Genomic DNA, 15,120 nt, shown 5'->3' with positions numbered 1-15,120 from the left:
GCTTATGGTAAAACGGGTTATCTTGTTCGCAGTGACATTGATTTACGCCTCGAAGTCGGAATTGAGACTTCAGATAATGCCAAGTAATTCGCTTGATTTTGTGATGTTTGAATCTTTATTCAAAGTAGGATGGTCATCAACTCAAAAGAAACTACGTGTGGAGGCGAAGGCACCAAATTGGAACACTGAGGCTCAGGGAACATGCGAGTATCATCTTGAAAGGTCCAACGGCGGAAATGTCAAGGGAAACACAGTTCTATCGATGCTTTGATTACCAAAATGTAAATTAACAGATTAATTCGTGAATGGTGCCAGATGGGCAAGATGGCTATCTTCGTCCAATTACATCTTTCTTTGAAGAAACCGTGGATGGGACTTGTTTCATTAACATTCTCTGTTTATTTTCCAAACACTTGGCTTATACCATATTCAAAAGTTATCATTTGCCCCCTGCCTGAGTCTATGCGTGATTACCGATCCAATGCCCAAATAGTCTGTGTTCGCATCACTCTCCCTGTATCCGCCACAGTTCAATATTTATCTTTCGGGAAAAATATTCGCGGCAGATTGAACAGTTGATTCGTTGATAGGGATGCACTTTATCAATCTACCCACGGAGAAACACGTTGCTTGACGATTAGCAAAAGTTGCCTTGTTGATTGTGGCCATGGCAGGGTCTAATAGCAGACTGTAGAAATAATATTTCATTCAGAGATTCTGGTCCAATACGGGGTGATACCAAAAAATTCAAATTCTGAAAAGGTCAATAAAATTCATAATCATTAACATTCAACTCCGGATTTTGTTTTTACATTTACGTGAGTCTTTGCAGAATGTTCACGCACGGTTTCAAGAGCTAACTAGTTTTTTTGTGTTTTTTTTTGAATAAAGTGACCAAACTATCTAAGATCAGTAATCAGAAGTAATTGGGAGGTGACGATGCGCCACAAGTGTTACCTTACCTGTGTCATCCCGTTACCACTGGACATGTTGAAGGGGTAAATGCACTCCTAGATAAGCACGTAGTCATCAAGCAAAGTTCAAACACAGTTTATCAACTTTGATGGATTTGTTGCAAGTTAAGATAATGTCATCTCGACATCTATGGCCAGAAGTTCAATACTTTCAATTGCATTCATTTGATAAACGAAGCTTGAACTTAGCCAATTGCAACTTGATTTTAACTTGGTTGACGATATGTGTCAGCGAATACGAACTACAGCCATTACAGACATCACTTACGCAACTTAACATGCATTCAGTACAGCCAAACAGTCTTTGTCGGCTTTGACAAGAAATATCATAGAAATCGTCAAGAGAAACTACTGAGTGTACCGTGTGCTTGCTGCATACCAATTACGAAAAGGCGACAGCACTGCACTACAAGTCGAAGGAGGATAGAGGAAAGTGCGTCAATTACCGTTTTGGTATAGGCGATTTGGACTACGGCATTCACATGATCACATGTTTGCGATATTCGAGAAACATGTACCTAAAATTGTTGAAGAATTCCTATCGAGTTAATATAATGAGATTCCGTTTGAAGGAATACCTACTTAACCTTTATGGTTTCCACGTGTTACGCATAACAAATTCTTACGTGAGAAACCAATAAAACAAGCCACAAATTGTAAACGAAGAACTCCGTTGGGGATTCATGTCCGCTCTCCTCCTTGGTGCAAGTCCAAGTCACACGCAATGCCCATAATTTTTCCTTCGTTAGGTAGATTTGTTCCTTCTGGCCCCGTGCGGGCGAATACTAATGGAGACTGCTTACCATGTCTGCGTATCTCACCCACTCACAAGAAGACACTTCATCTAAACTCAAAGGCTATCTTATCGACATTAAATTCTATTCTATTGGCGATCATTTTTCATGCTCTTGGCAGGTCCACGTTGTTACCAATTCATTTAAATTCTATATATTAAGAGAGCTGATTCAATCATATTCAGTGGCAAATTCAAATGTGAATGGTTGGAAAAAGTACCTATGCATACTAAATGACTTGGGGAGTACTGATGTCAATGGGCTTCCTCTAACGATACTGATAGAAAGAAGTCTATAGAGATGTGCGACTTTTCGTTAGATTTTTTCAATACAAGTTTGTTTTGCTCGATTTACAACACAGTTGTCTTCAAATTCACTTTTAGCGAAACAAAATGCACTAATTTCAAGGTCATCAACACCGCTGACACTGCTGATAGTCTCTCTTGGTATACAGATGCAATGAGTATCATCTGACGCATTCCGCCTGATCAAGATCACCAATTACAGCAAAAGTGTTCTCGGAAAAGTCACATCAAAATGTAATGCAGCAAATCTCGCCTCTCCCTGCAGTTGCAGTCGGATGTCCCGATCCGTCGACTTAAGCGAGGCGATCAGAGCAATCACAATTATCCCATTGATGTCTTAATGACAGTAGCAAGTCGTGTATTGTGACTGATTATCGACCAAGGGCATCTGTCAGCGCCAGGTTGGCCTGAGGTAGGGTCGCTGAGGGTCACATCAGATGCACTCATCGAAAGTTGCTGATTAGGGGGCGTGTCAACTACAGCATCACGGAAGTACTCCTTTGTTACGCTGCGCAGCTAAAATCGGTCTAGGGTAACCATAAGTGCCAGCCTGACAAACACCAAAAGTAAACCGTTTTTAGTGGGCCAGATAGCGCTTTAAAACCTGGGCATTTGGCAAGCGAATTTCAGCATTGAAAGTAGGGATGTGACTTGATAATGTAACGGATAATTAAGGGACTTGAGTTTTATCTGGAAAATCAATCCAATTAGAGGTCAGGTAAAACGCTACCTCATAGCGGAGGCAGCCACGAACGCTCCCTGACCACCTTGAAGCGGGTATAATGTTTTCGATTCTTCAGCGCGTCAACGACAGAAGACACTTTTAGCTTATTAAGCAGCCGATCTGTCCTCATCTTATTTTCATACGTCGATCGCCATCTATATAAGATATTAATGAAGGTATTAACATGTTGAAGGGCGCACTCAATTATACAGCCAGGATTCCTTTGTACTGACAAATTGATCACGCATTTGGCCTGGGAGGCTAATGGGGTTTTCACTGACCAGCCCGCGCAACACTCATTATCTTTGTGGTAGATCTACTACCGCCGGCTGGATATACGTCTCCAAACGTAAGCCAAGCTAATTCAGTCTGGTTTAGTCTGTAACACCCTATTTAACTGCATGATCAAGAAAAAAGAAAAAAAAGAGTTCAGATGCAAAGTAGACACTGTACTCCGATTCTTGCCGGTCTAGGCATTTCACAACTCAGAAAGACGTTTCATGAGGATCGGCGTAATCAAGATTTGCCCTGATTACCCTTAAGACGTCCGAACAATGAGAATTCAGGCCGAGGTGCAAACGGGCTTTGTTAAAAGACAATAGACGGGTTTAGTCCAGAATTCTATAGTGTGGCATAGGAGAAGCCTCTGAGCGCAGCAACTATTGTGGGCAGTCCACAAAATGCGGAGTACGTAAAAAATTGGAAATTCCTCTACGGCTTACCAGAGCCTACTTTGCTTGTTTCAACAACACTTTTGCTACCTTGAATAACAAACCAAGAATGCGAATGCACACCGTGTTGTTTCGCCATTATTTTCTTCAATGCGTCTGAAACTATATCTTGAAATAGACTGATGAGCTGCTTAAATTCACGTTGTTGAATAAAATGAATATCAATCCAGGATGTACTCCAGCTACAAATTATACCAGACAAATCACTCTATAGTAATGCCTGTGAGACGATATTTTTAAGCTTTCAAGAACACTTCCTCTCTATTGGATTTAACCAATAAATATATGAATAATATAATAATATAACATGAATAAATTCATTATACTTTTGTATCATATCTACTAAATACAACTTTATTGACAATTAAGTCGACACCACAACTATCCCTAAAATTAGCTTCTCTCTTTGGTTACACAAACAAAATGAGATTGTCAAAACAGTGACATGTAGGTAATGATGTCATGACTGGGTTGCATATCGGCGCCAGGCTCAGGGGTACTTGATTATGTTTACACAATATCTATAGCACCTAATGATATTACATGATGACCCACAGCGCTCCAACGATGCATCCCTAACATCCCACATCACAGAGCTATAATAAAAGCGTCACATCTACTATATAATGCTACTGAATTCTCATAGCCCATGTAATGTCATATCAAGAACAGATTAAGACGATATACGGCCAGCTGAATTGACCCTATTTAGAAGTCGCCCAGTGAGATTTAACGTGATTGCGTGGCTGCCATTAGCCCATTCTAGCAGACGTCGCAACGTAATGCAGCCAAACAGCTAACAACTGCAGTCTAATTCAATATAGTCTCACCTATAGATTTATGTCCAAGTGTTTCATTCGATTTAGTTGGTCCCCATAGCCATAGGTGATTAGAAGCCAAGTCGGTCTAGCGAAAGGACTTCGTCCTGATCAAGTCTATCAGCGCGGTATAGTGTGACGCTTACCTGTTCGATGTTGATGCGCGCTGCTGTGGGGTGATGACTTGGAATACTTACGAAGCATGCGGATTATCAGTGACCAAACAGGATAACAATGTTCACCATGAGACAGTTCTATTACATTTTGTGTAGTTTATTTTCTTTATCAATCGTTATGGGCTACATTCCGGATGAGCAAAGACTAATGGAAGTTATGTTCAGGAATTACGAACCTGCATCGAGACCTGTATACAACGCGTCTGCAGTTGTCCTTGTCAAATTTGGAATAACGCTGACGCAAATCTCCGACATGGTAAGTCCTTATCTGTTCTATACTCTCTATTTTTTAGATACCAACGTTAGGACTAAAAAAAAACGACGGAATAAGATCCCTGACGAGCAGCGCTTGATGACCAAGTTGCTAAGGCATTATGATACGGCTGGTAGGCCGGTGTATAATGCTTCCGATACGGTTACCGTCAAGTTTGGTCTTACTTTGACCCTTATTGCTGATATGGTAAGTAGATTTTGCTTTGATTGTATACAGTTCTGATTTCTGATTCGTCTTTTTCATTGTTTTATGACTTCTTTTTGCAGCTTTTTTCTGTCATAAAACCAGGCGTAAATTACCCAATAGATAAAAAACTACAGCATGCCATTCAACAAGTTCTGGTTGTTTCAGTTTATTCATATGTTCTGCTATAATCTTCTTCTTTTATTCAGGTTATTATTTTATCTTATTGATTAACAATGATGAAACAATATTAGAAGACCCAAAGTCAACTCAAATGATCAACACTTCCGATAGTGTATAGAAATAGTGAGAAGTGATATAACTCGGCGGGTATCCTTTTGACTTTAGTTAACCAAAGACAGCCCACTGCAAAGGCTTTGACTATTGTATTCTCGGCTTTTGACTTTAATTCTCATAAGCATGAATAAGTGTCTTATCTTGTTCTGACTGTGCAATACGCAAGTCCAAAGTATTATTATGTTCACCTTATTTTACTTAACAATATTGCTACACTTATCCGCAAGGTTGCATTTTTTTGTCTATACTTCTCCGTCAATGACGTTTAACAATTTTGGATTCAGAAGTCATTTTGTCAAGATCTCTCTTACATAATCTAGCTTTGCTTTGACTTTATGTGTAAGCAGTTTGCTGGCAAAATCTTTTTATAGTTTGTTCCAAACCAATCGTAATCATTAGACTACAAGGAATTGAGGTTTTTATCACGAAGCCAGACTTGATTTACTGCTGTGATAATACGTAAAAAGGTTTTATGGGTCCTCAAACTAACGGCATGGGGTCGAAGTTATTTGATGTTGTTATGGAATGGTTTGGTAAAGCCTGAAATTACCAATTGGTTTGGAATGACGCGTTTATATAATACTTTATTTGTGACCGACATAATTTTCTATTCGGAGCTCAAATGTTAAAATTGGCCAAAATACTTTTAACAGTAATTTCCCCCCGAATTCAAAAGAAACGCTTTTCGGTAATACCTTCTGTTAGCCACTTTGACCTTTCCAAATGAACGATAAGTGTGCTGGTCCCTCTTTCACGCTAAGGTACGAAAGTGCCTCGAGCCGTCCTGTCAAAATCACGCGACAATAATTTTCGTCCCTGTCCGTTCATGATTGATTGCTTTCCTGTAAAGATGAACATCAGTTTGAAATCACCCGACGGGTCATTTTAATAAGCCAAGTGTAGCTTTATCAATTTCTATCATATACTTGTTTTCAAATGTCGGCCGTAGTCGGAGTGATCCGTCGATGAAGTGAAAATCTCCCTCCAAATCGGCATTTTACGCCTCCTTGTATCATGGACGCCTTTGTTCGTTAGCAACGTGTATAGTGAAATAACGAAGGCCTTGTGCGTGACAAGCTATTGTGGAATATGGCCTTCAACCTAACGTTTTTTTGATACCTTCAAACGAAGATTCTTTTCGGACTTTTTCGTGAACTTTTACCTTTCATAAACCATACATCTTTTCGATCATGCTGTACATGATATATATGTATTGATCATTTTGACGTCGACTTCGTATCGAATGATAAAAAAGTGAATTGAGACTGAGACACTTGGACATGTTCATTTCAGCTGTTAAGAAGATCTAGCGCTTCCAATGAATTTAGAGCCTCACATATTTCTCCCTCTTGCCATTTAAAGGTTATCACCTAATATGAAGACGTCTGAAAGACGCTCTAACCAGTGAATCAATGCATAGTTCTTTCGAAAAGCTTCCGGTAACAAGTACTGGCCAGTCATTTTCTTGTCATGCGTAATAATTTCCCGTCTCGTGGAGAGAAAAGGCGGGCTGTTTTTTCATCCTGTATTGTACCAATCCGAACACTGAACGTCAGGGATGGCAATTGACTCACCCATGCATCAAAGCATGTAAAGGCACATTTAAAGCAAGTTCTTTTCAGTCATCCCACATATTCGAAAAAAGTAATCAAGAAATTGCATTGCACTTTGAAACATCACGATACATTAAGAAAATTATTTTCGTCTTTTCAAGTCAATGCGTCATTGGGGCTATTCTTTACTTCCTTTTGGCTTGCCTCTTTTATTGAACATCATTGGAACACCAAGACCTGAGCGTATTATTCTCATACAACGGACTCCTCATGTGAAATAAGATTAAAACCTCAAGGATAATTCAACCTTTATGAGAAGTTGCCTCTGTCCTGATATTTGTACCGTGCGCAACATTACCCTTTCTATGGCCGGCAGGTATTTGACTACGTTATTCATGATATCATTTCCATCAATTATGCCGTAGAACAAACTAAGAGTATATGGACCAGCTGGTCGGCTATTCCATCGATGCATTCAGCAAACATTCTTTTGATAGCCTTACTTAATAACAACATAATGTATCCCACATGAAAACAAATCTGATCTGCTTGGAGAGAGAGTGTTATTAGATAAAGTTTATCTACGCAGGAATTACCGTTTAGCATGCTATGTTACATCCAGCAATCTGGTCCATGGGTCACTCTTTAAAGAAAAATTGCCGGGGCCGGGCCAAGCTGAAACATTTCTTTGGGCAAGCTCCTCTGCAATGTCATTCAAGAAACATCCAGATCAAACAATAGTTTCCATCTGGCCAAATGCCAAGCGAACTAGGATTTGCCGAAAGCCAGACAAGCTGCATGTTTCAATCGGAGAATATTGTGTGCCACTGACCAAGATTACAATTGAAATATATTTGATATACATGTACATGTATATCCCGCTAGAGACTTAGTTAATGCACTATTTCGATGGAAATAATTGGCCCTAAGTGACGAACCTTTCTTCAATTAACATGAACAAAGGCCTAAGCATCATGTAGAGCATAAAATAATGGTCATTAAGAGGAATAAAACGTACTTCTGACTGGATTAGCATTAATTCCGTGACCTAGCTAGATGACTTTCTCTTCTGTGAAATGAAGCATCGAATGTACACCAGCACTCACGATATACCAAAAAAAGAAACCGATACCGATTTTCATTTCCATTCTGGATAAAAGAAACCCAACTTGAACAGTCCTAATGACTTTATAACTTCCATTCATGTTATTTGCTGATGCATCTAGCGATTCCATTCCATTCGAGCTCACACTACGCACCGCTAAATATTTCATTGGGGGAGCTCTCTTCAAAAGGTTATAAAGCCAAAAGCCATTGAAGTGTGCGTTCAGCCGCCCCATGATGAAGGAGTGTCGTACAGGAATATCGAGTGCATACAGACAAGAGTCGTTTAATGCCATGTGGCTTTCCAATTGAACCTCTGGTGGACCTGCCTTAATAAAAATCCGATAATCAATTGAAAAACAGCGGAGAAAGCGGAGCTACCGCTAGCAGGAAAATTATTTTACCATTAACGGTAACTTGATTTTTAAGTATAACGATTCGAGAATCTAGCCCATGATCACTGAATGAGCGCTACTGTAAGTGAACGTAGATGAGTGATAATTTTCTACTTTTGAGGGTCGGGGAAATATCACTCGAATCCATCAGATGTTCTGTATTAGAAGTATCGTTGTTTTTTATTTGTTACGCGGCAATACCACATTCCTTGCACTAGCGGGTGGTCGGAAGCTGTGTTTCGCAAAATGTTTGCTAGTTTGCTTTGGTTCGTCATGATATTCATAACTATTTAACCTATTATAAACCAAGAGGTGTATTACGCCATGCTAGCTTATTAGTAACACTGCCGCAAATATCGAAGGGCTTTTCAAGTAAAGCTGCAATTGCATATCTTTATTCTCACAGTTTAACCGATTTAAGACTGCCAAGAAATCGACACGTTGGCCAAGCATGTAGGCTTTGGGACACTGTTTAAAAAGTTATCATGTTATACCCAGTCGCGGTTTAGACTTGACTTCAGTATCCCATGACTGTTCGACTACCTCCCAATCCCCTACAAATCCTGGTCATGACATCTGTCTCATCCATCGTTCTCATAATCAGCGACCAATCTAATAAAGGTGCTGAGGTATGTTTTTAACAAATAATCAGGCAAGATGGATCAGTTAGCATTTTATTCCTTGCGGTACGGCTTTTTATCAAATCAGCAGAGCGTATTCATTTGCTGACCATCAGGCTGCTCTTGGAGAAATTGGGTATAACCGTTTATTAGCCAACCTTGCACGCCTTGGAGATTAGGATCTCCTTTCACTGACCTTTGATATGATAACCAACTGGATTCCGTCTATCAGAATGTGATTAGGGTCTTCAGTGTTCAGCATGTTAAACTTGTTCGGTGATGATACCACAGCCGTGGTCACGTTTGCGGGTCTGGTTCAAGGATGAGTTGTCCTTTCATCGTCAACTGAGTTGTCAACTTTGCCAGGCCCCGGGACTTTCTGATCCTGATGTTCAGTACCCCGTTAATACAGCTCTGGAGTATTCAGATCTCCCACACAAGTCTTGCAGTCATGCCCCGATCTGGCTCATCGCTCTGATAATCAGCGGCCAAACTAAAAACTCTGGACATGTTTTTTTAACAAATAACCTGGCAAGATGGACACATTAGCATTTTATTTCTGGTTGCCTGCGGTTCTTATCAAATCAGCGAAGCTCATTCATTTGCAGACCATCAAGTCGAGTCGATCTCGGGTTTCAATCTCAAGATCTGGTTCTCAGGGACCATCTGCTTCCGAAGATGGTATGGGTCTGACCGCCCATTAGTAGGCCATGGCGATTGAAAGATCTTCTTCCACGCTGACCGCCTTTGATATCATAACCAACTTGATGCCTTCCATCGGAATGGGATTAGGTGTGTACAGTGTTTGTGCAGTTAAGCTTTGGTTGGCCATGGCGATTTAAAGATCTTCTTCCACACTGACCGCCTTTGATATCATAACCAACTTGATGCCTTCCATCGGAATGGGATTAGTTGTGTTCAGTGTTTGTGCAGTTAAGCTTTGGTTGGTAGTTACAGCAGCTACAGCGCAGTCACGTTCCGGTGTCAGGAGTAAGGACTGGTAAACATACTCTCGTTACCGACTCTTTGCTGACTGAAGTATACGTACCAAATCTCTTTGTGAGGGTATTTTTACTCGGAATTGGCTATTATATGATATATGGCATTAAGCTAAATGATTCTCTGTCTTCACTATTACATTCCGTATCCACAAAGTTTCCTCACTAATGCAAGTAGTGTGCTACCAACAGTTTTACCACATTACCAATACATCATAGCTTCAATCATTACAATTGAATTGATAAATGGCACTAAATGAATTGAGAAAAAAGCTTTTGGCTAATGAGCACGAATTCACGGTACTATAGCTGCTATAAAGTGCAACTCACTGCGGTTCATTCATTTTCAACCTATTACATCGTTTCCACTGGAATTGACATTAAAACTAACGTTTTCAGGCAATCATTCAAACCCAAATGTGACGAGTTTAAGGAAAAACTCACACCTAGGTTCAGAAAAATATCATGCAGATCGGATCCGAGTATTGAGTGAACGATAGCAATGCAATCATTCCAAAATGATTTTGAGTTGGTTTGAGCAAATACCTTAAATGATGGATGTGCCCATGATGTCACACTCAGGTTAAATTTGGGTTCAGTCTGTCTGTCGTTTCAGCAACCAGCAGTGAGTTGCCTGGCGTCCATTTAGATACGGCTGTAAGTAGTGCTATCGTCATGGCCAGCTGACTTGAAAAGAGAAGTCTAGCTGAACACACTCTGAGTTCCATCTACTTGACTTGTCAAAGCCATCAGTCTGACATCAAACTTCGGTTAGATCAACTTGATTGGCATCTGTCAGTTTTTACTGCCCAGAAAGTGGATATGAACTCGACCATGCTAGCTGCAAACATGAAGAAGAACATGACCTTTATGCCATTTAGCATGTTTAGCAGCGTCTGTATATATTGATGATGATCCTGTACTGGGATAAACTGCAAACATATGTTGGCAGTTCAATGTTTGGTGTTCAGTCATGGAGTGCAGGTCATCCCCGAATCAACTTCGCTTTCGGATATTGAACCATCCACAGTCTGGCTTGTTCAGCTGATCGATTGCCACGAATATAGCGATTATATGAAAATAAAAATATGAAATATGACGTCGGTCCGTTTCAGAATGGAGGGTAATAAAAAAAATAACGTACTGGAGATGCCGGGGATTGAACCCGGGACTTCCCGCATGCGAAGCGGGCGCTCTACCACTGAGCTACATCCCCATGTTGGCAAAGTATGGCTCGGCTGCATCTACGACAACAGGTGTTTGTTTTGCTGCAGACCAATCACCAAGCCTGCTGCTTAATCGTGGACTGGCGTACATTTCAAAATTTCTTGCCCGTCGATCCGTTTCAGAATGGAGGGTAATAAAAAATTAATGTATTGGAGATGCCGGGGATTGAACCCGGGACTTCCCGCATGCGAAGCGGGCGCTCTACCACTGAGCTACATCCCCATGTTGGCAATGGCTCGGCTGCATCTACGACAACAGATGTTTGTTTTGCTACAGACCAATCTCCAAGCCTGCTGCTTAATAGTGAACTGGCGTACATTTGCCTCGGACCTTCGACCACGAAGCACAAATGATAAATAACGTATAAAATATTTTATCCGCAACATAAAAAATCCATGATTGAAAAGAAAAAAACATTTCATGTCGGCCGTTGTCTTCGATATCTATATTAGATCGAATGAGCGCATTCTCGTCAATATGGGAGAGATGTTGTTTAACTTTTTTATCTTCAAATTACTAATTGATACATGTATACCACATGGTAGTTTCTATGATGTACGCTTGAGTTGGCTCGCGAGCATTCCGTCTTGTCTAGACACGCGAATTCTCCACAAACTGCATGCGATAGCTACGTGGTTCGCATATCAATCACCGAATAAATGGTAATATTCGATTTATGGTGAGGGGATAAAGTTGCATGACGTAATTAGTGAAGATTATTAGAAAAACAATCCTTTGATGATAGAGAGTTCCCTTTAGCGTCTTCCTGAGGAGAATATTTCATGGTTTTTGCGCCATACGCATGATATATACAATCATGTAGGTAAGGATTTGAGTGCAATTGTGAGAACACACGCGTTACGCCTTTTGTTTGTTTCATTTATGCATATAGTAGTTGTGTTTGGCTGGAGATTCTAAACATCGTCAGCTTACTTAAGTAGGCGCGGTCAGTATTATGCAAGTTTTGATAAAAAAACCAAATAACGCTGGCTAAACCCATCAGCATCATTAAAAGAGGACTTGGACAGAAATATAAATGTCCTTAAAAAGTGGCTGAAGTCGCAACGCGTGTTCCAATCCCTTCAAAGCGACCATGTAATAAAAAAGACGATATACACGAGGAATACCAGTATGATTCATGCCAGGCTGATCATTAAACTGCACATCTCTTGTACGGATTCCGCGGTGAGCTTTGTGAGTGAAGTCTGATTAAATCATTACCGGCGTTCATTAAAGTAATTGATTAAACTTAGAGTAGTTGCAGCGAAGTCTGATATTCTGATGCCATAAAAAACCGGTTTTTCTTTTCCTGTTCAGTTTGCGAATGGAGCAGGTCTCTTATAGTATCACTCCCTGAATAATGTGGTGTGTGTCGAATTTCATTGACTAATCATCAATGAACAAGTATAGACTTATATACTTTTTTAGTTGAGAGATGTTTTTTTACGGCCAATGTATGATTTATGAATCTGAGACAACGCACGCAACATTTTTCATGATCCATTAACGTATCCACGAGACACAGATTTCATGACGATTGCTTTGTTAATAACAACTGTTGCCTTCAACGGCTTCCGTCCACGTGATAGATTAGGTTGAATGTGGCAAAAACTAATGATAAACAACGTATTTTTTGTCTAACTTTGCCTCTTTTCTAAAAACGTTTCCAAACTCGTTACCGTGCCGAAAAAGGTGTATCTACGAACTCCATGCACCAGTCGCTTGAGACCCTAAAAGCGAGGTACATTTGATTATAACGTGTTTTGCGTCTATATATCTTTTATTGGATTTTTCGCCGACAGCCGGCGGCAAAAATGAGATATCGGTAGACACTCAGGTGTCCTTGTACCGTCTGTGTGATTCAGGTTGCAATTTCGTTCCAATATGTTTCTTTGAGATTGGCGAGTGCCAGGGGTTGTGGGAGGACAGTTCTTTTATGGTGAAAATTGCCTCTCATTATCCAATAATTGAGTTTTTCGGGAAAGGTAACCAGTTAATGCCTTGCCTCTGCGCGTATCCTGGTGGTGATTAATTTTCGCAATGTATAGCGCGACGATGGCAGTCAGTTTCGGTCACGTGCTACTTGTTGCTGCCGACAGTAACTATCAAGCAACTAATATTCAACCTGTACGATCTATATTTATCTGACATCAAAATGTGAACGAAGATGAGGCGATCTCGGGTATCATACTCTGTCCAACTAAACCTTGCTGATCCATGATCCACTTTCGTTCTTGCTCTTGAGCGCTCAGCCATGAAGCAGGAAACACATCCGAATACAGTGTTTTGCGCAAATCTGTGCTTCAGTAATGGATACATTGATGAAGTTAGCTAAGTTTCGCAAAGAACAAGTTAATTACATCAGGTTAAATTAGTTAAAATGCTAATCATTTAAAAGCGTCGCCTACTCAACAGGCGCTCGAGTCTCTTTTTGCTTTCAGTGCTATGACTGAGCGGTGGAATGCCAAAGGATCGGATAACTGAGTTCATAGTATTCATGCATTTTGTCTTTCGCAAGTTTGAAGGACAGAAGGGGACCGAGACCATATGGTCATCCACCATGGGAGAATTGATGGAATTTGCCTATGTTTCTCACAAGCACATTATCATTTTTCATTTTAAAGTTGACAATTTTATCGAAATCATGTTTGGACGAATACAACGTTGATGGTGTTACCCAAACCTTCTGCGCCTGAGTTCACTGTCGGAACGGAAGCTACTTTTTCCTTTCGTTGGCGATTGAGGTGGTACTGGTTGCACTATCAGTTTATCCGATTCCCAAGGATCACGTACACGCGTAATACGAATGACGATAATGGGGAGCCTGTGGAACCCTGATATGATATCTCGGATACAGATATACCAGACAGAAATCGGCTGTGGCTGTCTACAGATATCAATCATCATATTCCGAAACTTATAGCAACAAACTCGTGCGTTTGTATTCTGCGGGCGTTCTTTTTGCCTCTATGGCAAGTTTAACCTACCAAGGGCTTGAGTCAGTTCGCCGTTAGGGTCCATACCTTTCCTGAAGAAGGACTGTGTCCAAGCGGAGGAGACGTCTGAAGACTTTAGTCATTCAAAATGGTTCTTACCTTCTTGGACCTTTTCCACCGTCTTTTAAAGATGGTGACTCCTTGTGTTAGGCGAACTCTTGTTCACAGTACATGTTCGCGATCATTACCCTTTGTGGCGTTTCACGTTTTGCCGTTTAACATTGTTAACTCGTTTCCCCGGGAGATTGGATTATTTGTCTCTTAGTATTCAGTTATCTTTGGGGGACAGTGTACTGCTTGATTATTCAACATTCTAAATCAAGTTCACCTGACGAATGTCTTGCTGCACTGTGAAATAAATATCAATGATCCATCGAATACATTTCTTTTGGTGAAAATGAGAAACGGCGCTGCAAGTGTAAATGCGTGGGAGTTGAAATAAATTTCACCGTCTCTACTAGGAGGAAATAAACATATATAAACAAGGAAGTATATTTCTGGTAAATCAAACCGTTAAGCTCACAATGAAAATTTATTCCTCTTGTTATCTCAGAACATATCTTTTCAGTTAAGCCAGCATGCCGTGTGGACTATCCTACCTTAATCAGTGAACGGCATGATGAAAATTGTTGAGCTTCTTTTTTCGAGTTTCGTTGCGTTCTTTACATCAGTTATCTTATCAATCTCCATGTTATCCAAGGCTCGAATTGATCAATCTGAATCTATACGCGACTTCTAAATGAGATGCATTAACGTAGAGGATCATCTATCATGTTTAGGCCAAGGTCACCACGGACCAAGGTGATGAAAAAGAAAACACGCTGATTGCACTGCTAATCGCTTGTCCCCGGCTTCATTTATTCTTCTGATTACGTTGATTAATGTGCGGACCATTTGGTATGCTCCACAGATAAGCGCTTAGCTGGCTGTGGTTGACAGATCACTTCTTTT

General features: G+C 40.5%; 1 protein-coding gene and 2 non-coding genes across 4 annotated transcripts in view; 1 reads left to right on the top strand and 2 right to left on the bottom strand.

The window, feature by feature from the left end:
• The window catches only part of LOC135483202 (neuronal acetylcholine receptor subunit alpha-10-like), a 55,411-nt gene that overhangs the window by 23,904 nt on the left and 16,387 nt on the right, over positions 1–15,120 (top strand). The window contains exon 3 of one of the 2 annotated variants that reach the window (XM_064763859.1): positions 4,816–4,982. In XM_064763859.1, coding sequence (XP_064619929.1) covers positions 4,816–4,982 — 167 coding nt within the window. Of the gene's footprint in view, positions 1–4,547; positions 4,779–4,815; positions 4,983–15,120 lie in introns of those variants that run through there. The other variant, XM_064763860.1, reaches the window with a different exon arrangement.
• On the bottom strand, positions 11,091–11,162 carry Trnaa-cgc (transfer RNA alanine (anticodon CGC)). The gene has a single exon. It is a non-coding gene; the product is annotated as a tRNA-Ala (tRNA).
• Positions 11,324–11,395, bottom strand: Trnaa-cgc (transfer RNA alanine (anticodon CGC)). The gene has a single exon. It is a non-coding gene; the product is annotated as a tRNA-Ala (tRNA).

This window comes from Lineus longissimus, chromosome 2 (genome assembly GCF_910592395.1).
Source record: "Lineus longissimus chromosome 2, tnLinLong1.2, whole genome shotgun sequence".
NCBI lineage: Eukaryota > Metazoa > Nemertea > Pilidiophora > Heteronemertea > Lineidae > Lineus > Lineus longissimus.
This window is presented reverse-complemented; position numbering and strand designations above follow the sequence as displayed.